Source organism: Camarhynchus parvulus, chromosome 1, assembly GCF_901933205.1.
Source record: "Camarhynchus parvulus chromosome 1, STF_HiC, whole genome shotgun sequence".
NCBI classification, from domain to species: Eukaryota; Metazoa; Chordata; class Aves; order Passeriformes; family Thraupidae; genus Camarhynchus; species Camarhynchus parvulus.
This window is the reverse complement of record NC_044571.1, coordinates 15,586,628-15,611,110: the sequence shown is the minus strand read 5'-3', so window position 1 is coordinate 15,611,110 and position 24,483 is coordinate 15,586,628. Positions and strand designations below refer to the sequence as shown.

Sequence of the window (24,483 nt, the reverse complement as noted above, 5' to 3'; positions counted from 1 at the left end):
CCCGGGCGCGGGCAGCGAGCGCCGCGGCTGCCGCTGCTGCTGCCGGGGCGAGCGGCGGCTCCGGCTCCGCGCTGCGGGAAGTGTCGCGAGACTGCGCCAGAGCCGCTGCGCCGCCTCGGGCCGGCGGGAGAGGAGGGCGGGGAGGGCGCAGGAAGCGGAGCCGCGCCGCGGTCCCGGCGGGGGCAGGGGCGGCGGGGAGCGGAGCCTCGGCGGGGAGCGGGGTGGCTCCCTCCCTCTCGGGGCAGGACTCCCCGGGCACAGGGAGGGGACGGGGCGCGTCCGCGCTGGGCGAGGATGCAGAGCGCTCCCGGGCGGCGGGACAGGCACCGAACAGCGCATCCCGGCCCCACACCTGCCCCGTCCGCGCACGGCCCCAGGCAGCCGTGCCCGGCCCTGTCCCCGGGGCGCTGCTTTCTGAGCGACTGAGTGGGAAAGGCACCGGCAGCGCCGCAGCCGCCCCTCGCCTCTGCCCGGCCCACCTTCCCCGCGCACACCGCTCCAGGTTTGGCTTTAGGATCAGGGAAGGAAGGAAAAAAAAAAGGGAAGACGAAGAGCGCCTTTGGGGTAGTGTTGATGCTTCACTAAAAAGAGCAGCGTCGCACAGGAGCACGGATTGTTCGTACCGCAGGAAGGTGCGAAACCCCTGCTACAGAAACAGTGTGCACACATCAGCAACGTGTTTGGACAGAAAGGTATGGAAGGAGGGCGGGGAGGCTTCTGAACAGGCACGCCTTCCCACAGGTAAAGACCCTTGGGAAAAAACCTACAATAGCAGCAGAGGAGAAGCACAGATTTAAAAAAAAAAAGGTGGTATTAAAGTATAGGTAACATTTTACAGCACGAGCACCTTGACTATTAATGAAACAATAGTAAAACCAGCCTGTTCTCGCCTCAGGTAGTTAATTTGTGCATGAAAACAGAAAACTGCCACTTCCCACTGCCTGCACAAGAGATTTTGAAAAAAGCTTTTTTTTTTTTACCCTGAAAATTGCACCAAACATTAATAACTACTGAATCAAATAACTGAATTATTTATAAGTAAAAATTTCGTGAAAACATTTATTGTCTGTAGAAACAAAATTTACATTTATTTTATATAAACTATGTTAAACATACATATAAACATACCTACATCTTACTATATATCCTTATGAACGAGGCTTTTAGATATGGAGTGACATTGTCAAAAGCACCGTCGTGGACTCAAAGACTACAGACTTAAAATGCATTTGCATTTAACTCCAGCTTCAGTAGTTTAAAAATGTCATTTCTTATCCACACTTACAAATAATTAAAGGCTTCTCTAACAGTGTGTTTCCATGTGCACATACACGTACACATACACACATTAGACAGTCCTTGAAAAACTACAGTATAAATAACATCAACAATCTATTCTTTAGAAGTGGACATTAGTTCCCCTCATTCAACTGGGAGTAAAAAATTCCTGCTATTCTTAAAACAAAACAATGAGGCTTTTTTTATTCCTTGAAGAACATACTCGAACAACAACTCTTTCCACTGCCTCCTCCCTCAATACTAAAGACGTGAGAAGCCAGTCACAAAATGAAAGCCATCTACTACATTATTTACAGAAAATGAAATATTAAAAAGACAACATGAGATTCAGACTACTTAGACAAAATTCAGAGCAATGAACAGTGAACAGAAGAAAACTGCATTAAAAGTGGTAGGCTATTAAACCATGTGTCTAAATACCTACTCAAAATCCCTCCAACAAAAACCACCAGGCATGGAAGGAAGGGGCAGGTGTTATGACAAGAGTTTTCTCTGATCTTGACACTGAAAAATAATGTTCACAAAGCTCAAAACAGAACACACTTAAATGTTCATGGCTATCCTTAAGGTCTGTTAGGGAATCAAGTGTCACAAGGAGGCTTTCAACAATCTTGAAATGGCTTTTATTCTTTCTTTCCTTTGTAAGGAGGCTGAAGAACTTCTTATCTTCAAATTCTGCAGCAATGGAATGAAGTCTGTCAAGGGTCAGTTACGTGCAGAAACATATTTTTTTTCAGATTAATTAGGATGCAAGTCTGAAGTCTGTCTTTTAGAGGGCTCTCCCACAAAGAACTTGTAGATTGCTGTTCAGATGCTTAAAGAAAGGCAAGAGGTGGATTTCAACACAGCATGGGAAAAGCCTCCCTTCAGGAAAGCAAGGAAATTAAAGAAATCCCTCTATTTACAGTCTTCTAAGATGAATACTGAGAAATCAGTCTCTCTTTGTTATGATCTTTTATCACCTTCTTCAAGCGACTCTCATTATCCATTTCACAGACATAGCAGAAAATGACTTTCTGATGCATAACAAGTAAGTTTTGAGAACTCTGCCTCTAATGCCACAAGTGTAATCCTGGGGTTTGGTTCTGTTTGTAAAGCAACTAAGCTCATTTAAATAAAACTCAGCATTTCAGCCTGGGGCCCTAGGGAAGATGGGAGCAGGTGAACATTACAGAGCAGGTAATGGATCAGCCGGACTTACTCCTATCCTCTGCTATTAGTTACCTGAGTTGAGACAGCTATGTTCAGGTCTCAAGACCATCTATATCCATCAGGTAAAAGGATTTCAAACATGCAATTATTAGTTAAGGCAGGCTTATAGAAACCTCTCAATATGTTGTTGCTTCTTACTGTCCCAGAATTTTGTGAACCTTGTGAACTCAACAATTACAAATTTAAAATAAGTATTCTAATCAATTTATGCAGAAATTAAATGGATCAGCAATATAAATGCTAACATCATAGCAACTTAGTATTTCAGAGACTTAAAAGGAAGACTCTAGTCATATTAAACCCATTACATTTTGGATAGCAATTAAAAATAAAATTTCACATGTGAACAACTGAAAATGACAGCATTTAACAGCCATTTCAAGCTAAACAAAACAAAGGCAATTCACATTTGTATTTTCAAAGTGTAAAACAGAAAGCTAGAAAGCTCTTAAGACAATCACATTTTTAACTTGCCCTTCAAATGCAGTGACAAGACTTTACTAATGAAAGTCACTGTTTTCCTACAGAGGCTTACACACCTATTTAAAGTAAACAGTTGTTTTAACAAGAGCGGTTATCAGTCCATGCTCTCACTAGAAAGATTGCAACGAACTTAAGTCTTTGTACATGTGTTTTCTACAATGCAGTCACAATATTGAAAGGCACCAGGTTATTCAAGTAAATTGACCTTTCTTCTACTTAACCCTTTTCCTTGTGCCTTCACAACCCAAACAGTAACTTCAATACATTGCCCTCAATCAAACATTGTATTCCAGTACAACAGAATTTTCTGTGCTAAAACAATAAACAAGCTGAATTGGGTATGAGTATATATACACAAGTCTCTGTAATTAACAAAGATATATCTACATAGCAATGTCTCACATCATATCATAGACTAGATGCTTCTAGCACCTCAGCCATGGATTTTTATAAAAGTCATTATTTCTGTGTGCATTTTTTAGAATGTAAGAGGTTTTATCATGACAGAATCCAAAACTATTTAAGTAAAATTATCAGTAAAAATGTGATTTGAGCAAATGGGATCATACAAAAGATAAATCAACTGAAACAGTGACTACATTTCATGACATTCATCTTAGGACCATGGGTTGGGGGGGACCAAAGTCAGCAAACAAGTCAAAAACCCACAAACTTCTTTGCAATATGTTGCTCCCAGTTGCAGAAATAAACAAAGCTAAACTGTAAAGTACAAAACAAATTAACCATGCATAGATAAAATAAAGCACAAAATCAGGAGTCAGTCACATGTTGAAACCTGGTTAAAGCAGCATTAACTGACTGAAGTCGGACTACTCCAGCATTACTTCCAAACAGTGTTAGCAAAACTACCGTGTCAGAAGTTTCTTCATGTATCCACTTTTCCCACTTTACTCAACAAAGAGTTCTCTTCCAGAATTTAATAAGAACACTGCAGGAAGCTTACAGACACAGTAGTATCCTGTTGAATAAGACAACACAGCCTCAGTAGTTTGTCCTGTATCATAAATGGTTTCATTTCTCACATCTTTTACAGTGCACATTCGGAGCAGTGTGAAGGACTTGTTGGCTTCAGGGTAAACCTGCCCCTCTCAGCAGGGCAGGTGCTGCACTCCCCTGCCAGCAGCCTGATCAGAACTGCAGCTACTCCACATTTGCTTTGGGTTGACTCATTTAACCTGTTGTTTCAGTTCCTTATTTTTATCTCCCAGTAAACCTACACAGGATGACTCTGCCAGATTAATCACTGACAGCATTGAGTAAAAAACCACTTTCTTATCTGCAGAAGGATGCCTGCCTCTATTTGTCCAGGGAGTTCCTTTCCTTCCAATTCCCATTTTGTCTATGCATGTTAAAGTTACTGAAAAAACTAGTTAAATTATTAGTGATTGTTATTTAAACTGAAAACCTGTGTTTTAGAAACAAACCATCTGTTATCACTGAATGACCGTGACATCAATGAATGTTGCACTCTTCCTGCCTTATTCCCTATGAACGCTAAGCAGAACACCCATGAAACTGAAGAGCTCAAGTCACAATAATTTTAGCTGTTCTGAACCATAATTACATTTTCAAACAGTCTCTCTACTGAAGGCATTGTGGAAAAAAAAAACATTACAAAAAAGCATGCAGAAATCACATCCTGGCTTTCCACCCAAAAAACCAAATTTCCTTTCCTGTGAACATACCTCTAACCCAGAACTGGAATTCTGGTCTACCAGCCACAACAGAGACCAGCCTGCATTCTAGATGGAAATACATCTGCCTGCATGTATTGAAGAGATTGTGAATTAACTTTTTTCTTGAAAAAGAAGATCTCTTAAGACTACGTGCTATGCATCTTTAATTCACTGTCAATAAGAAGTCTGAACAGATCTGCAATACATACACACAACCCTACCATAGATAATGAATTAAGGCAAGGGCTATAAACAGGAAATAAACACAATACTGTTTATAGCTGCTTATGAAACAGGTCTGGCTATTTGAGTTTTGCATACAGCCTAACAATACTGCAGTATGGTAAACTTCAGAGAATCATTCAGAACAAAATCACCAGCTGTCTGCATTTAAAGCAGTTTCAATTATGAACAATTTCTTTGTTAGAAGACATGCTTTCAAAACTTACATTTTTTTGTTTTCCTTGTAATTTAATACTTCAGGCGCCAATTTTAGAATGCACAAAATCATCAAATCATTTATGATTAAAAAGATTAGAGAACATGGGGCTTGGTCAAGAATCTCATACACTGAAATATGAGACAGAATAATTTTGAATTTAGACCAACTAATTTTCTAACAAACCCAAGCATGCTTTCAGTGCAGTTATAAGCTACTGCTACAGTACTTTACATAACTGCCTGTTACCATTAATTTTAACCAAATGCTGAAAGTTGTCCCAACATTCTAACAATTTACAAATGTATATACACATCAGAAATACAAGTGTATTATTAATCCAAAGTAATACAAAATACTGTTTTATGGAAATGACTGAACAGAGGTGTAAAATCTATTGCACAACCTAAAAGGTCATTAATTGGAAAATCCTGAGCTAATGTGCTATTACCAAATAATTCAGGCACTTTTTTTTTTCCTTTTTTATTATTACATTAGCAATAAACTTTCAACATAGAAACCTCTAGGTATAACAACTCAAGTTCCATCTGTAACATCATGCTTGGAGAAAAAGTATTCAATAAATAAGACTCCCTTCAATGACTTCCTTTACTTGAGACTGGTATGCACACAGAACTAAAGGTACATAATATGATGTTTCAGTTGAATACTGTACTTTAAAAGCAATTATTAAAACTGTAAAAAAGTTCTGCAGCATTCAAAATAAAGTTATTTTTTAATCAAGAAAGTTACAGCATTAGTTCCTTTATCCTTTTTTAAGTCTTGAGAAAGTTGTCAAGAACTGAACAGATGCTCCCTTTGCTGTGTTATCTGTTTCAACTTCAGGATCTCAGCTCAGTTCAGGTTTCTGTTGCAATATTTAGATTTCCCTACACAGAGAAAAAAAGAAAAACATTACTGTCAGTTGTAATAGCAGAAAAACCCTCCCAACCTTCCTAAGTGCTGTATGTAAAATGCAAGGTTCGTTCAATTATGGACTCAAACAGCACAACTATAAAGAGTTTACCTTAAAAGATACATATGCATCATTATTACTTCAAATGAAATAAAGTGAAATAAAGATGTCCAGACCTGTTTAACAGATCTTAACAAGTTTTATCATTACAATAGGCAAAATGCTACAATTTCAGGAACAGTTTTGGTTTTCGGGAATTAGCCAACCAGCAAACAGTATGCTGTTAAGAAAATGGCTGTCATACTTATTCTTCAGGGTTTACTTTACTTTAACTCAGACACACTCAAATTCACCAGGTGTAAAAAAATCACATAAAATTCAGAATGAATGATGAATCTCTGATTCAGTATCTAGCAGCCAGCATGTTTTAAGTATGCTTTATAGGTTCCAGACAAGAATCTTAACAGCCAATTATAGAAGAACACTGGAGATAGCTCACAACAACAAAATTGTAACATTGCTATACCCATTTTACAAGGTCATAATTTGGGGGGGGGGGATATCTTTCTCCTATTTTCCACTAATTTCAATTTAGCCTTCAAAGATAATACTTCTCAGAGCCCATGCAAACAGAAGCTATATTTGCCCAGATACTTCAGTAACAAGTGATCTCTTTACCTTGTTTCAAGTGCTTGGTTTTCTTTCTGATGGTTGGGTGTTTTTTGTTTGTTTGGTTTGTTTTTTACAAGTGTTTCCTTAAGAGGTTTTGGGGGCTTTTTCTTCTGCCCACTGGCCTGTAAACTTGAGGAATTTTGCAAACAGCCATAAGAACCTGTGCTTTAAGGTGCTTCTGTGCTCCAAGAGCTAAATGCTAATCCAACTACAAATGCTTATTTATTCAAATGTGTTTACTTGTAGCTGGATGGACACAGAGTTACAAAACAAAAACTCACATGGAACACAGAGCTGCAAGGGGCTGTGTAGCTCATATAATCCAATTCCCCGATGTCACAAGTAACTTCATACTACTTTGATCAATTCTAATAAAGGATTTCGTATGTCTTAACTACTGATCCTCACAAAAGCTGCAACATTTTATATAGCTTAAAAGTTCTTCTGCAGTTCAAGATTATTGTCGGCCCATACACTCTGCAAATCAAAGTTTAAGCTTAGCAAACCATTTTACACAAGACATTATATTGTGCAGGAAATTTTGTTCAGAGCAGCACCCCAGTGAATACTTTAAAGCACATAATTACGGAAACATAACAAAAAAGGAGAAGCACACATGTATTAAAAAATTATTAATATCCTTCTCTTAGATTAAACAGGACAGAATATTTTGTTTCACAAAGGCACAATTTCTGGTCCTGTCAGTAGGAAGAGAAATCAGCTGAGCTTGAGGAAAAAATACTGAAACAGAAGGAACCATAGAATCTCAGAGGGCACCTCTGATTTGCAGTTACACAAAGCAAGTTTCAGCAAGTTTCCATAGAATAAACAGGGAGGAAACAAGAGTGCACAGTCAAGTTTGCCAGTGAAGTACAAAGAGCCAATATCCCAGGAAATCCCATCCAAGTCATCCCATGGAGATTTAAAAATCAAAATGGATCTTATGAATATGCATATTTTACAAATGGCTTAGTGAAAAATAAATTAATCCAACTTACCTTTTCTTTCCTCAAAAATCCATCTCTGAATTTATTAGTGGCAAATCCCCTTACACCAACAGAACGTAACCGCTGGTACTTAGCCTGAATATATAAACCCTTCTGCACTAAGCCTGATTTATAATGGGATTGCAAACGGCCATCTGCAAAGTTGCTCTGTAAGGGTGGGGGAAAGGAAGAAAAAAGTGTGCAAAATGAGGGCACCAAAACTCAAAAAGTTCATATTTACGGCTATACACATGTAAAACCTCCAGTACTCAATGACAGAAGCATGCATTTGCAAGTGCACACCCTCTTCCTTTACATTATTTCTCAGACCACAGGGCTCAAAGAACTGGTGTATTGCGCTTGCTGTTTAAAACATATGAAATTATCTTCCTTGTAGGAAAAAAATAAATGCATTGTACAACATTTTCACATTTTTTCAACCATTAATGAGGCACAGTCCATAAACAACAGCTTTCAGACACCACCTCATTGCCACTACCAAATTTAGTGATGCCGAGCCTGCAGCAGGCACACATTGATCTAAAGTGTCACACTAACACAAGTCAGTACAGACATTTTCCCTGGAGCTTTAATGTCTGACAGTCTGAACACACAGGCATTTTCTATGCCTTTGATACCTCACACTGGAAAACTGCAAACTAACCTAGTGTGGGACTAGGAGCAGAGGCCACAGAGGTATCAGAAGACTTAAAGGTGAAAGGCATTATAAAAACACAGAAAGGATACAGCAAGATCAACATTGATCACAGTAGCTGAAGTTTGAAAAAGATTTTCATTCCTAGGCACTCAGATCTCCAATAAAATAAGCAGTAAATATCTTTAGAGTAATAAAAATGTTATTTATCATAATTTTCCATAGTTTTACAACACTGCTGTTTTAAGTTTTCCAACAGCCACTCCAAATTCAAACAATGGGTTTTCATCTAAAACCAGAGAAAACCTTCATGCCATATAAATTCTTCTTATCTTTTAGAAACACCTTTGAAGGGCAAGAGAAAACAAAATATGTCACAGAAACAGCCCTTCTTGAGCATGACAAAATTCCTTTGGTCAAATGTCTCATTTTGACAGAGCAAGGATCACTTCAAGAAAAATCACATGCTCTGAGACTGCAATAACTTTAGTACCACTTTTTCCACTGTGTTTTCCACTGCTTGGCTGGTGAACAATAAAGAAAGAACTGTACAGAACAGAGGTTTCTTTATGCAAATGCAGAGGTTCTGTTATTTCATAAATCATTTCACCCACCTACTTTGCAGGAGAATCTGGCCCCATCATTCATTCCCCCAGGGTTACTCTGATGGAGGACACTTGCAAGAGCCCATTCAATGCCAATCACTTTCCTGGAGAGCATCAGAGTGCAGGCACAAAGAACTTCCTTGCACTAGATTGTATTACTTGGGTATGTGCCTATCACAGGGAAAACTGAAGGGCACTTTTAATGCTGGATTAATGCCCCGAACACAGCACTAGAAGTTCCCATTTACCCATTCCTGCTATGGTTCCCTTGACCTCAGTGACTAGAAAGGAGGCCTTGGTGGTGTGCCACTGCAATTGTATAACAATAAACAAAGGACTAGGATGGGGAAAAGGTGAAAGGTATTGAAAATTGCCTTATAAACAGCTTAGACATTTCAACTCAAGCATCTACATGTTCTGTAAGTGGGGAGGGAAGCACACAGCAGTAATATTAATGTAGAGGAGCATCAGTTATAGACAAAGCTAACAGATTATATATACATTTGGCAAATAGGCACCTCAGTCACACACAGCTTATAGCAAAACAAGATAATCTAAAGTATGTGGAAAACATCAAAACTTTTGGTCTAGAAATAAGAAAAGAGTCTGCTGAAGTGACAATCCAGGTTTATATTAGGACTGTTACAAATAATGCTAATGACAATCCCTAGGAGCCTGAAGCTCTAAAATAAGGGTATATGAGTAAATATACATGGCTGCACTGTGTGGCAGGGATGGAGTTAATTTTCTTCACAGCAGCATGCATGGTGCTGAGTTTTGGATTTGTGACTAAAACTGCACTGGTAACACACCAGCGTTTTGGCTATTGCCCAGCAGAACCTGCACAGCAGCAGTATTTTCTCCTCTTTCCTCACTCTGCTGCTCAGCAAGGACACCAGGGTGGGCAAGAAGCAGGGAGGGGACACAGCCAGGACAGGTGGCCCAAGATGAGCACAGGGATGTCATACACCATATGATCTCCTATGCAACAGAAACTGAGGGAAGGGGGTTTTGGAGGAAGTAACCATTGCTTGGGGACCAGCTGGGCATCAGTCACCTTGTGACAGATGGGGAGTGACGGCCTTTGCATCACTTTTTTCTTCACTACTTAAAACTGTCTTCATCTCAACTCATGACTTCTCTCACTTTTGCTCTCCATATTTTCCATCCCATCCTGCTGGGAAAGGAAGGGAGCTGAGGGGAGGGTGGCAGCAGCTGTGTGGTGCTGTGCTGCTGGCAGGGGTGAACCCACCACAGCCAATAACACACTGAACTTTTTTTAAGCAGTGAATGTAGTTTAGTTTTAAAGATCACTTTGCACTTACTTGCTTAAAGGCTAACTTAGTGATTCATGATAAAGGGTCATTACAAAAAAGACCTTTTAAATTTTGTAAGACTTCTCCAGAACCTTTATAAAGTATTTTAGAACAGCAGTTTTTTCTTTTCCCAAAAACATAGTGCAGACCATGTGTTTTTTTAAAATACTCAGGGTAGTCATCACTTTTTGCTTCTTAGATTTAAATTCCCCTATTTTATATATCAAGAAAAAACTGTGTGGGGCTTGATTTTTTGGGAGGTGGGGAGAGGGGAAGGCAGAGAATGGAATGCTATATGGGTTTTTTGGTGAGGTTTTTGTTTCTCTGTATGTTGCTGTTCTTTTAAATAATTAGCCAAGAAAGTCCTGAGTGTAGAAGATAGTCAAGTCATCTCTATTTCATCAACAGCACAGCAAGAAAACACTGTTGTGCAAAAGGAATTTAAACGTAAAGAATTAAAGATATTAAGTCAAATCAAGACCACGGTTTCCATGGCAATGATGAAAGTGCTATACACATAAGCAAACTGCAATACAAGTGCATATGCCATTTTGCCTATAAATATTAAAGCATTCTGGGACAAATCACTGGGTACTGCAATATTCATACACATGTGAGGTGACAACTTAAATGGACACTTTCCTGCTTGTACCATCAGCAGAGCTGCAGAATGATGTAAATGAAAGGAGCATCAACCACCAACACTGCCTCAGGGATCCAGCAGTCAGTGCAAGATTCCTCCATCACCTGGAGGCTGACAATGCAGTGGGGATACAGAATAACAGACTACCATCTTCTTAGGTGTTGAAATAGTTGTGTCAGGCTTTGAACACTTTGAACTTTTTAACTTAGAAAAATATTTGCTCCAGCAGAATAAAGACAGCAGTTTTTGTTGGTGCTAGCTCAGCTATCTGACTAAGGTTGGCTGGCAAAGCACACCTAAATTGGAGAAAGTCTTTTTATCCAACAGCTCTTATGTTTGGGGTGGGGCAGGGGGGGAGGGAAGAAGGGAAAAAACACCACAACCCACATCTATACTTCCCCACCTTTCACAGTTTCATCCAAAAATGACAGCTAATTAGCCATTAAAATTCCACTTCACTATCTATAAAACAGAAAAGGTGACTATCTACTCTGTGTATTACTTTACTCTTAAGAATGCATGTTAAAAATGTAGGGGCAATTTCAAAGTAGAAAATTAGTGTAAAGATGTTTTAGATTTGACTTATACTTTTCTCACATCAACAACTCTAACTAGACTCATGCAGAGCATGCCACTGTCAGCAGAAAAGGAAATGTTTTGTTTTTCTGCTAAACCCAGGATAGATTTTACAATTCAAAGGCATTAGCTGGCCATGCTCTACCTGAGAAAGAAGCACAGTTGCCCTTCTTTTACCCTCTTGAGGCCCCAAGAATAAATCCTCATTCTTTCAATTTTTTTTAATGCATAGCTAGCAGTATGCAGGGTATTCACATGACATTATTTCCCCAGAAATCCCTGCATGAACAGGTTAATGAAATAACAGTAATACAATTTTGAAAATAACACAACTCATGCCTTCCAGTCTTTGGAAAAAGCTCAGGCTTCTGTCACATGAAGGAAAAAAGCTCAGCAGCTTGGGTTTTGGATAGATGAGTTTTCTAGTCATTGTACAATTCCTGCATTTCTTATTCCTGACTCTGCAGTAGCCTGTTTATTTCACCTGCAAGCATACAATACTGGACAACCCTGCTCAATCCACTGCCAGCCCTCTCACCTACTAAAAGCTAAGCCTCCCATTATTCCAACACAAACAATTAGGCTTTGATGACACTTTTTTCATGGCACTTAATACCTTCATAAGTGTCTCCTGTTACGAAACTCAACAGGTTCAACCACCATTTTATATAACAAACATTTTATAAAAGCTGATCTGTACCTTAAAGTGCCTTCTGATGGGTCCTGCATTTTCAAGGTGTCCTCTAATACGTCTGTGGGTGTAAGTGTCACTTGATTTTGAAGCATAGTAAGAATTCTAGTAGGAAAACAGTTATAGCTTCATGTTATTAAATTATTCAAGAAAAAATATAAATGTTCAAGTTACACTAACAAATATTGCAACACAGTCTTGTACTGTTTGACACAATTACACTCTTTGAAGGAAAAGGAGTAACAGGAGCTTTGGCCCTGCAGTCCAGACTGGCTGAAGGGACAGCAGAGCCCACAGAAGCTAAAGATGATAGAGACCATCCTCCTGGAATGCCCTCCTCTTGGAGAGATCTAAGCAGCTGACAACACAATTAAGGTTCCCCATCCCTCCCTCCCTCCCAGAACAGCTGTCCCTCCCTCCCAGAACAGCTGCCTCAACTTGCATCTATCAAGTAGAGCAGTCAGGGCTTGCATCAGGAACAAGGGTGACAGGATTGGTTCTCTGGAGCTCCTGGTTAGCACATGGCCATCACCCCTCAGTGTGTAGCACAGACACACCTCCACAGCAAACAAACAATGTGTAGCACATTGAAGTCCTTAGAAAATGCTACTTTTAACTCCTCATTTCAAGGGAGCATTTGAGAATTGCTTGCCCGCCACACAAGTACCATTTCAAAAGCAAGTTACACAGACAACTAGTATTGAAATTGTTGTGTCAATACACTGAACAGCTGTAATCACACAGCTGTGGTTGCCTAAAACAGAGCACTCCCTCAGCCACTGACCTACCTGCACACTTTGGCTCTTCTCCAACTTTCCCTATGACAGCTACTTCTAGAGGATGTCATTCTCATCCATCATTGCATATGATCACCAACATTTACAGAAGCACTGGCATATACTTGCATATATTTAAGTCCTCTATGCAGACAGAACAAACATGCTAATGAACTCTAAGCAATTAAATAAATTTGTTTGTTAATGGTCCATTCTTGAATAATCACAGAAGCATTCCAATGCTGTTGAACTCTCTTTTAATAAGAGGAAATTTCATCAGCTTGAAATACATTTTAAAAAGAACCTAAGAAGAGAACTCCCTTGAAATATTTCATAAAAACTAATCTTTAATAATAAATACAAATGCATGTTTTGCTGTTTCCAGAATTTCTGTCCTCTAACAACTACCAAACCTTTCTGGTAAAACTGCTAATAATGATGTGGGGAGAGAGGGGGCTATAAATATAATGGAATGATGTTAGAATCTAAGATAACTTAACTAGGATTTAAGTTAGCTTTCTTTTTTCTTTTTTAGACTATGTTATTGCCTACAAGTCAACTATTCAGCTTCTTACAATGCCTTGACAAGAAAGGATTCAGAGAACAAAAAGAGAAGAAGAAAGATTTTATGAAGTGAGATCAAAATGGCTTTTGCAAGAAGAAGATAGGAACTTCCCAGTTCCCTTCCTATTCTAAGAAAATAAAGACACTCCACAAAATCAAATTAACTTTCTACATACAACACAATTAAATCAGGAAGCTCCTAGCTGAAGTACACTCTTCCTTTAAGCTGGGAATCCAGCAAGATGAAAAAAAAATTAGAAAAATTTCCCATTATAGTTCAAAATATAAAATAAATAAAAAAAGAAAGCTTGCCTTAATTAACTCTGGATACAGCCCTCCCCATCCCCACCGCCCTTAAGACTGAAGTACATTCACAGAAATATTAACATTAGAACTACTTGATGCAAAGGTACAGCAAACCACTTTCTAGGAAGTTCTTAAACCAGAGGCCTTAAAAAAAAAAAAAAGGAGGAGGAATACACATGTACACATGTATACTTGTTCTGATTTTCTCCTTCACTCTTCAGCCAGCCTCCTTTTGTCAGTAGGGTACAAAGCTAAATGGACAAATCTTACAATCAAGCTTAGATACACAATCGTACCTTTAGGCCTAAGTTTTTCTCAAGTTTAAGCTCAACCCCCAGTTACTGAATATTAACATCACAAACATTATATTTTGATTACTTAACTGAAGTTTTTTATTTTTCTCCTTGTCTGCAAACCAGCTTTTGAAAGGCTGACCATTAAGAGCCATTCTGTCTTTAGGATGTCTTGCATTTTTAATACCTAAGCTTTCACACCTACTCTACTTCCACATGAATTACTTCTTACTGCAGTGCAGGACTTCCTAAAAGCTGCAGGTTTGCAGTTCACTATTAAATATGAAAATGCAAGCATCCTGAATCTTCACCACATTTAGAAATAGCTCAAGTGTCTTTTTCAAACCAAGCTCCTTTTTATTTGCAATTACAGTATTACTGTGGTGGGTTAACCTTGGCTGGATACCAGGTATCCACCAAGCACCTCTATCATTCCCCTCCTCAGCAGGGCTGGGAGGGAGAAAATAAAATTTTAAAAAACAACATGGGTCAAGAAAAAGGCAGTTTAATAAAGCAAAAGCAAAGACTGCACATAGAAGCAAATGAAAATGTAAGATTTCTTCTCTACTTCCCACCAGCAGGCAATGTGCAGCCACTTCCCAGGAAGCCAAGTTTCAGTGCACAGTGGTTGCTCCAGAAGATAAATGTCACAATAACCAATTACCTCCCACACTCTCCTTCCTTTCTCGGAGCTTTTATTATTTCCTTTCCCCTGGCTGAGCAGATGAGGTCATATGGTCAGTCTGGGTCAGCTGTCCCGGCTAAGTCCCCTCCCAAGATCTTGCCCAGGCCCAGCCTACAGGTGTGGGGTGGAAAGGAGGAGAGGCAGCTCTGCCATGTGGAGCCCTGTCCAGCAGCAGCCCAACACTGCTGTGCTACCAGCACCTTTCTGCACCAGGGCAAAGCACAGCCCTGGGGGGGCTGCCATGGGAAATGAACTCCAGACCCAATGCAGTTACTTACCGAGCCATTGGCACTTGCTCTGGGAGACTTGAATCTTAGTCTTGAGTAAGTAAGGTTTTTTTCCATTAAAAACTTGTGCTCCTTTACACTGAAGGAGGCACTTTTTTATCTGCAAAGCAGCTACATTTGAGAGTTGACTACACACAAGCTACTTTTGATGGACCTCAGAACTAAGTTTCATGGGCTCCTGGAACCCTCTCCATAGGGTGTTAGTTACAGTGTATAAAAAATGACAACTTATGTTAGTCTCCTTATTTTGCAGCCATCAGATAAAAAAAAAAAAGTGGTTTAGCATTATACTGCACACATTAAAAAAGCTTTTCTGGTCTCACCATTTCCCCAAGTTAAACAAGCACAAACACCTGGAATTGATTACAATTCTTTAGAAGGAAATTTCCACAGGAGACAAATTTATTTCTACTGGACCTAATATTATTGTCTTGCCCACTTCACTATTGAAGTAAACTGCAGAAAGATAGCCTAAAGAATAATTGTCCAAAACTAGGTTTCATAAATGCAATATTCAAGAGATGTGACATTCCATTGTTTAACATTTCATCCCCAGGAACATTTTTCAGATAATTCTTATTATTTCTGTGATTTGCTCCTCATTTTTATTTTAAATAAGTGCTTTTCAGAACTTTTATCATAATGAAGAGAAAAGAAACACTGTTTCAGTAACAATACCACCTACACAAGATTCAGACCTTCCCTTTGTAGCACTGACAACTAGAATGCTGGAGAGTATTCTTTTTCTCAAACTACTTAACATTAGCTCAGATTAGCTGCTCAATAACAAGGCCTTCTATTTTATAATTTAGGTAATTACACCATTATGTGGAAGAAATGTGATATTAGACACAAACTTTTTATGAAAAGAAAAGGAGCGGTATCAAAGTGGTTTTAGTTCAGATGTACTAATCTCTGCTTCAAAAAATACCTGAGGAAGTACTCTTGCACTAGAACTGTGAAATTATGAGTAGTTTTATTGTTGAGCACAGACAGAAGATAAAAAAGCCTCACTCAAAATTTAAAAGGGCAAGACATCAGATTGTTAAATTTACATCAGCATAGACAATGAAGCAAAATATTAATCAACAGTGCAGGAGCTACTATTTCTACATTTAGGCTTACCAGATGAGGTCTCCCAATAAATTTCCTGAAAGGTGGCTTAATGAACCTCATAGGCTTTTGGAAACCATCAACTTGAGATGTTTGTAACTTTGAAAGACTGCAGCTTTGCTGGTTCCTGATGTGTGAGAGAGAGAGTGAGAACAATTAATATCTAAAGCCACAGCATATCAACACCCTGTATTTTAAACTAGCTTATTCTAGCATCTGTATCACAAATGCAAAGTGACAGCTTATGAGTAAATTTTCCTAGGACAATCAACCAATTCCTAGCCCAGCTCAAACGGCACAGGAGTCCACAGCAATGTGTATCTCTTACCGATGGCAGAGGAGCAGGGACGCTGCCCGGGGAAGCCCCGGCTCCGCTCCCCGCTCAGCCCGGCCGCGGTCACTGCTGCCCTCCGCTGGCGGCAGCGCTTCCTGCACCCAGCTGCCCGCCCAGGCTGTACTGAACTCGCCCTTCCCCGACATTCCCGATCCCACAGAAGCTCTAGATAAACACCTACATCCTCCAGTTTCATCCTCAGCAAGCAGCTGAGTCTGGATTTCCGCTTTTGCTTGCTTGTTTTGATTGTTTTGTTGTTCCTTTTTTTTTTTTTACCAAGAATATTGCTAATACAAATGCATCCACAAACTTCTAAATGAAGTATTTACCATGAAAAGTAACCACCAAAAGTCAGAATGTGTATTTCACAAAACACACAGACACAGTTTTCACAGCTGCAAATAACTTAAGGAAAAAAACAGCAGCACACTTGATAAGCTCAGAGGCACTGCCAGTATCTCATGTGAGCTATTAAAGCCTCTCAACCTCAGGAAAATTCTACATATCACTCATGCCATTACTGCCCTCAGCCTGCATTCCCCTGACAGTGGAACCCCGACAACAAACTCCAGGACATCCATACTTGGTAGGGAAATTTACACTTCTCAGAAAAGATAAGCAGGACAGTAACCGAGGAAGTGTGCTGGGGGAAATGATTCAAGTCCAGGGATTTTTTCCTCCACTTGTTAACCTTAACTTTTTTTGTTTCAAGAATCTGAAATACAAGAAATTTCTTCTACAGCTTCTTAAGTCTGTTTTTCCAAATGTGTGTATTGCCATTAGTTGCCATTACAGACTGCACTTAAAATGAACGAGGAACAGCACACGAAGAACAATCTGCATAAGAAACTATGACTACTGTGTGGATACTTTCTATTACACTCTGGAAATTCAATAATCAACACTTCTATTAACAGTCCCTCTCTCTAATCAACTGACCTCACAACATCAAAAGTGAAACAGGATGACTAAGGTTAGCAAACACCTTTGGGGCAAAAACGTTTAACAAACCTGCTGGAGGAATCCATAGGAGAAAAACACCATTCCAAAAATCTAAGTTTTCAAATTCTCCAAGAATGAGAAAAATTCTAATTATTTGCTGATATTCCACATTTTATTACCAAACCAGTAGGGCAACAAAACAATATATTCATCCTAGAATGCTTTTACAGAACTGCCAAAATACCACGGGAATGTTGTTACGTGGCACATTGAGGAGTTTAAAAATCTTAAACTTTTTCAAACTAACTTTGTCCTCTCTTCTCATTCAGTGCTACCGTTTGTGCTTGCTTTTCATTTTCACCCACTGCAGTTTAACCTCTTTCAAGGTAACACCTCATTACAGAGTAGTTTGCAATCTATGTCTGTTGGATTTCAGCCTCAGTCAAACTTATAAGGCCTAACTGTGGAAAATAATCACCACAAATGTGAATGTAACTGTGGAAGGGCCCTAAAATGAACAAATAAGGGAACTATAGGCTTGGGCCAACAAGATTATTTGCTCATTACCTTGGAGTTACACCATCTACATGAAACACTCTCTCATCTTCATTCTTCAATCTCTCTTTTCTTCTCCTTTCTATATCATACCGCAGATCATTTGGATCTTCTAACACTCTTACAATGTTCTAGTTAAAAGGAAGGGTTGAAGCCAAGTTAGCTGCTAAGAACTGAACACCAACCTGCTTCTGTCCTTCAGGGGCAGCACCCTGTACATAACCTGTTAACATAGTTCCGCTATCTGCACATGGGACAGGTTCACAACAACCCAAGGATCCAAAGCCTAAAGCAATAAAAAATGGTCCTAAGCAATTATCCTTCCTTGCACCATCTGCCTTTTTACAAGTTTCCAAACAACAGTGCACAGAGCACTGGAATTTTGCATGGAGTTACCATGGCAGAAATATTCATATAAGTTTCAGTAAATCTTAAAGAAGTTCTACTATTCTTAATCCAGGAGAATCTTGACATACCTGTACTATAGAAAAGGAATGGTAACTAATCATAAGAAGCAGAGCTTTAAAGGGGAAGACAGAAAATCTTATGACCCCAGATGAAAGCATGGGATAAAATAGCATTCTGAGGAATTATGTGCATTTTGAGTCATTGTAACATTAGTGTAGAAGAAATGTTAAGGCTTTTTGTAAACTCAGAGGAAAGCCAAGAACAATACACCAGTCAGGGACTCAGTATTTACATTATTTAAAACCAGACAGGGGTTCAAGCAGCAGGAATAATCATACTCCAGCTACTGAGGAGAACACATCTGCATTTTACTGCTCAGTGAACACAGTACCACATAGTGTGGTATTTGTAAATATGCTCAGGTGTGCATTTTTCAAAACAACCAGAATTACTGCTGGTCTTCACAGCATGTAGAAATTATGTCCCAACAGCAAAGGGAAAACATTGCTTACATGTATAATGTGTCTATAATAGCAACTTACTGCTTGCCAAAAAAGTTAAGCAATCAAGGTACCTGGGGAGATTCAGATGGCACAGTTCGTTTGTTCTGAAGTTCTGCTAGAGACATGTCAATCCTCCTGGAACACAAAAATACTGCATAAAAGCAAATGCCATCACTGTAAAAGCAAAAACATTCTTGACCAGGCTACAGAATGTGTTAAAGATACAGGCAGGTAAAAATAATTAATAAAAACGTCACACTATGTAAAGTCTGCTGAAGAGTAATTACCTTAATGCTAATAAATTAAGACCAAAAGTTCAACAATTACCTGTGGATTTCTGGATCCAGATGCATTTTCACTTCTTTTGTATTTGCACTTGATTTTTCCTGAATTTTTGAGAACCGTTCATGTAGAGTTATGTCAGAAGATGCAAAATAATTTGCTGTGAAGAGATATTAAATACAAGAATGTTACTTGTAGTATTTGAAATGCACAGTGGGAAAAATCTATCTTTTAAAAGATTAACTCTTAAGGATACCATGACAACACTATTGAAATGAAATTTCAAACTATTTCCACTTGCAGTTTAATATTCACAAATGAAAGATTAGTCCAGCCCAACTTAGACCACCTTATTTGATAAGATTAAACTCAATTGTCAGCTCCACCATAGTAGTACTCAAATTACTTGAATCTATATATAAAGATATACAGATTCAACACTGAACATGATGCAGCTGCCTGAACACTAATCTGAAAATTTAAAGGAACTACATATAACTAGAGAGCTGTGATTACAGCAAAGCTCCCTTATTCCTGACATGTTTTCTAAACAAGCAGGTTACTCTGCCATACTAGCATAAAATAATTTTGATCTTTAATCTCCACAATAATGCCTCAGTTATGAACTGAGACCTTCCTACAGTTATCCTCCACCCAACTACTTTAAATCCTCAACCCATATTTTCCTTAAATACAAAAGGAAGCCAAAATACAAACAAAGCCAATGGCAAATAACTGAGACTTACAGGGACCTCATATCTAAACCACCAGTTTTGGATTTAGTAATCTACATTTGTAATGTGTGTGTATATATATCTGTAATATATACATAAACATACATATACTCCAAATACTACAGCCACCTTTAACTTGATGAATAATTGTGATTATTTCCTGAGTAAATTCCTTTGATGGGTCGTTTTCAACATTTTGTGTTACAGATGCCATGTGCTCAAACACTGGATGAAAATTTTCTTTTTTTCTGCCAACAGCAACCAGATCATGGGATATCTGTCTCTCTGAAGTGTGACTAGAAGCAGTCCTAGAATAAAAAAATGAATAGTTTATTTTAAAGCAAATATCTAAATCTGAAAACTTGAAATAGACAAGTAGAATAAAACAAATTAAGAAGTTCATTTTATGAATAAATGGGATTAAAAGCAAAAATCTCATTTTGTTCCTTTTTTTAATTAAAAAACTAGTAAGGCCATAAGGAAGAAAATCTATAATAAAATATGAAGAGATAGTTTCACTCTCAGGAATCTTTGTTTCTGTGAAGTATGCAATACAGAACTTGTGAATTTTAAATTTAATTCAACTAGATTATCAAATCTAGATAAAAATTAAGACCTTGAGAGATATCCTTAGAATAATTCTGAAATGCAGTTATGCCTGTGTCTTGTTTATAAGAAACTACCAGGCAATTTTCAAGAACAGTTCAGAGATAAGAAAAAAGTCTCACATCTTTAGGAACTGAATCATCACTTCAGCCTAGTGAAACAGCAGTGAAACTGCTTCAGTAGCAGTGTGTGAACTCAAGAACGTGCTTACCAGCTTTTTGTAAATTTTTACTCATTCTGAGTTTACACACCAAATGGTTGCACTGCTGCTCAAAAATTATTTTGACAAGAAAGCCAACACTTCAACAACCATACTGTTCTTGCTGCAAGGAAATTGCCTGTCCTTCTAAAATATAAATTAAAGACTCTAAGAGCTCAGATAAAAGATTTTAGGATGAGGACTTTTAATCGTTCATTCTGCAAAGTGATTATGTGCCTGGCCACACTGTATTAGAAGCATACAATACTAGAACTCCATACAAAAATTGCATCAGAAATAGCCTCTAGCAGATGCTAGAAATCATCTATTTTTCCTGAGCAAACTGGGAATAAATGCATGCAAGCAGGAATCCAAGCAACCTCAGGTTTATCTACCTGCTCCCCAGGTTTATAAAGAAACTATTATTCTCAGCTGAGTCATTTCAAGTCAGGTGCTTCTTAAATGCCTAAAGTAATATGAATATTCTAAGTCATCAGCTTCTGTAAAATTAATGTTCTTATCTTGAAAAAATAAAATATTTAGCACTTCTGGCTGCAGAAGCAAACCATCCATACATTAAATTAGCTGTAATCAATGCAGTAGTCTCTTTGGTCTGCAAACAACTACCATGTCCATTGTGCATGACCTTCAAAAACAGCAGCAGGAGTCTCCTAGATAGAGGAATCATCCTATGGATTTGCAACAAAACCCAACAATTTTCCTTACATTATCGTTCAGGAAGTCAAATCCTCATCCTAGCTCAACTGTGGGCAATGGGCATTACTCCACCTCCCCTCCCTCAGTCTTTAGTATTAGCTCCTTATAGGCAGTAACTTGTCTTTGTAACTCTCCATTGTATTGTGTATTTTTTAAATAGTGCAAAGAGAAGAAAATTTAAAAAGATGTTTTATTTGGGACAAGAGGCAAAATCCCTTTAAAATGAAGGCTGATCATTTTGGAAAGGAAGGTAATCTCTTCCAAAAGCCATTATTACCAATGGCTGATATTCTGGCCTGCAACAGCATGACAACAAACCAGAAAACCCTGCGAGAATCTATCAAAACCAAGCTGCTTACTCTCTACCGTGTATTTATCATCTAAATTTTATACTACTGTCACTTTTTCTTCCATTTCAGCCAGCACTGGGAATACTAAATACAAACACAAGTATTACACAGAAGACATTTGTAAGCAGACTCTACTGCTTTTCAGTTCTGATGCCTCAACTTTGTTATAACAATAAATGACAACTCAGATCTCTCATTTTTGGCAGTTTCACTGAACTTGAGATCTTGAACATCTGAGTATGTGCTTAAGATTTATGCATTTAAAGATTAGCTGATTTTTAGAAAAAAGAAGGGGAGACAGTTTAAAAAACTGCCATTGTATTTCAGATGAAAGCACAAGACTATGCTTATCTGCATTTGAGCTTTAGCCTTTTGAGAGTTTTATTTTAAATTAAAAAAACACACTGACTTATCATAACCAACTTCTAACTACAGGTTTGTATCAGGCATATCTACTTTTTCCACTTCCTACATCTCCGTAAAATGTTGGTTTCTGTTGGTTGGTTGTATTTGTTTATTTTAATAGAGGTTTAATAATTAACTTGCCTAGACAGGATGTTACCATTTTAGAAGAAATAAAACCAAAAAGGTACAATCATAGTTTGTCCTGGTCACCTCCTAAAGAAACCATGCTTCCTTCCAATATTCATAAACTGTAAAGAGACAGGAAGAAAGCAGAGGTGAAAGAAAACCAATACCTGTACTTGGTCACCATTTTCTTCATATCCACTTTGACTGTGAGATGTTCTCTCATACAGTTGGCCTCTGACATTTTCACATCTGAAACAGTATGACTTGCATCACGCTGGCTATTGGAGGAATCTACGTTTTTCCTCAATTCCCCGTCTTTCCTCACTCTTTCATTCAGTTTGTTTTTAAAAGACCTCAGCTCAACATCTGTTTTGGAAGAGTTAACACAAGCATTGCAGCCCTTCTTTGAACTGCATTTGACAGGTTCCTCAACGTGCCGTTCTTCAGTCCGCCTCGCTCTGCCCCCACTGCAGTAATCCAGCTCCTTGCTGTTCCGGGCACCCTTGGAAGAGCTGTACTTCTGCTCTTCCTGCTTCACGTACTTCGGAGCTCTGTCTCCTGCAAAAGGCTTCTCCCCGTCGGGCTGCCGGCGCCGTTTGTGGCTGTACTCATAGGCTATCTTTGGGACAGACCCCCCCAGGTGCTCCCTCTCGGCCGACCGCTGGGACTGCACGCCAGGGTATCTCTGCTCTTCCTTTTCTTGGCAGGGTGGATAAGAACGTTCTTGCTTCCACTTGGAATTTCTCGCTACATCTCCAGCATCATACCTCTCCATTTCCTTAGCCCTTTTAGACGCGTGCCCATATTCTCTGTAATCGTGATCTTCAGGATACCTGTGTTGACATAAAGCAATTTACACTTGCACTAGAGAAGAAAGCGAGAACTTATATGTGCAGAATGTTGGACAGCAGAATGCGTGGCAAGTTAACCCATAATCCCTCGCGCCAAGGTACAGATGTGCAGGGGCTCTTAAGAGGGAAATATTATCCTTTCATACTCTAGCCAGCAATACGATTTACTTAAAAGACAAATACTTCACTACTACCAGTCGCCCATAATTAAACTACAAAGTGGCCAACGTGTTTCAAGGTGGATATCTTCAACTATAATGAAAATAGACTTTCACTTGAGGCTTTACACCACAATACCCAGGGTTTAATTATTTTATTCCTATACCTCTTCTGTAAAGAGCTCCTTGCCGTAAATTCATCGGAAACTCTTCTGGGTGACTGACCATACTTCTCTTCATGTAACCTCTGGTGCCTCAAGTCATCTTCATGCCATTTTCTTTCAAGTTTACATGAAGCCCCTAAAGGTCTATGAAAAGGTTTCATTCCTTTATCATTTCCAGTGACTTTGTAGTGATCAAACATGTATCTGTCCTCCATTTTGTGCTGGTAAAACGGACGATCATGCTCTTTATAAGGTACTTCTGAATATTTTGGTGGTAACTGGCATCTCCTATTGCTTTCAGTCCTTTCAGATGAATGTGTTCTGTAGGGCTTATGACTGTAAGCATCATCCATAGGAATTCTTTTCAAGTTTGGTGAAGGTGACCTACGTTCATATATTCTCTGGTGGTTATTTCCATGAGGTGCAAACCTGGAATTGCTTTGTCCATACTTTTCATCTTCTGTTCTCCAAGGCATAGACTTTTTTGGGTCCTTACGAAAGCTTTTATATTCACAGTCATAATTAATATGAGCATGCCTTTGCCTATGGTGCTCTGGAGTCCTAAAAGCTGGAGATAAGGACCTAAAGCAAAAATAAAATCCACTTTGAGTAGTTCCATAAAATTAAATCAATTTCTTAATGAGAACATCTATTTCCTAAGGAAGTAGAGTTTAGTACTTAATTTTAATCAGCTTGTAAAAATATTAACACCAAGATATCGAAGTGGCATTTTTCTGGCCGAGTATCAGGCTTACTTTTACTCTGTTGGAAGTTTTCATAGTAAAAATACACACTTGAAATTGCAGCAAGTCAATCATTTTTGTCTCTTTGAAATGTTTTATTTAAAACTAAAAATAATTTCATATACATGAAGTTTCCACTACATTGAGAACAACTGTTATACATATTTTTGCACTTCTCAAGCATTCCCTATC

At 38.7% G+C, this 24,483-nt stretch overlaps 1 protein-coding gene across 5 annotated transcripts in view; it reads right to left on the bottom strand.

The window, feature by feature from the left end:
* Nucleotides 1–1,072: 1,072 nt before the first annotated feature.
* The window catches only part of BCLAF3 (BCLAF1 and THRAP3 family member 3), a 33,513-nt gene continuing 10,102 nt past the window's right edge, over nt 1,073–24,483 (bottom strand). For all 5 annotated transcript variants that reach the window (XM_030945880.1, XM_030945897.1, XM_030945910.1 and 2 more), the window contains 10 exons: nt 23,552–24,130; nt 22,543–23,208; nt 20,102–20,280; nt 19,284–19,398; nt 19,028–19,091; nt 18,058–18,176; nt 16,227–16,341; nt 12,200–12,295; nt 7,717–7,872; nt 1,073–6,020 (listed from right to left, as the gene is read on the bottom strand). In XM_030945880.1, the coding sequence (XP_030801740.1) occupies nt 5,991–6,020; nt 7,717–7,872; nt 12,200–12,295; nt 16,227–16,341; nt 18,058–18,176; nt 19,028–19,091; nt 19,284–19,398; nt 20,102–20,280; nt 22,543–23,208; nt 23,552–24,130 (2,119 nt within the window). In that variant the 3' untranslated portion in view covers nt 1,073–5,990. The remainder of the gene's footprint in view (nt 6,021–7,716; nt 7,873–12,199; nt 12,296–16,226; nt 16,342–18,057; nt 18,177–19,027; nt 19,092–19,283; nt 19,399–20,101; nt 20,281–22,542; nt 23,209–23,551; nt 24,131–24,483) is intronic.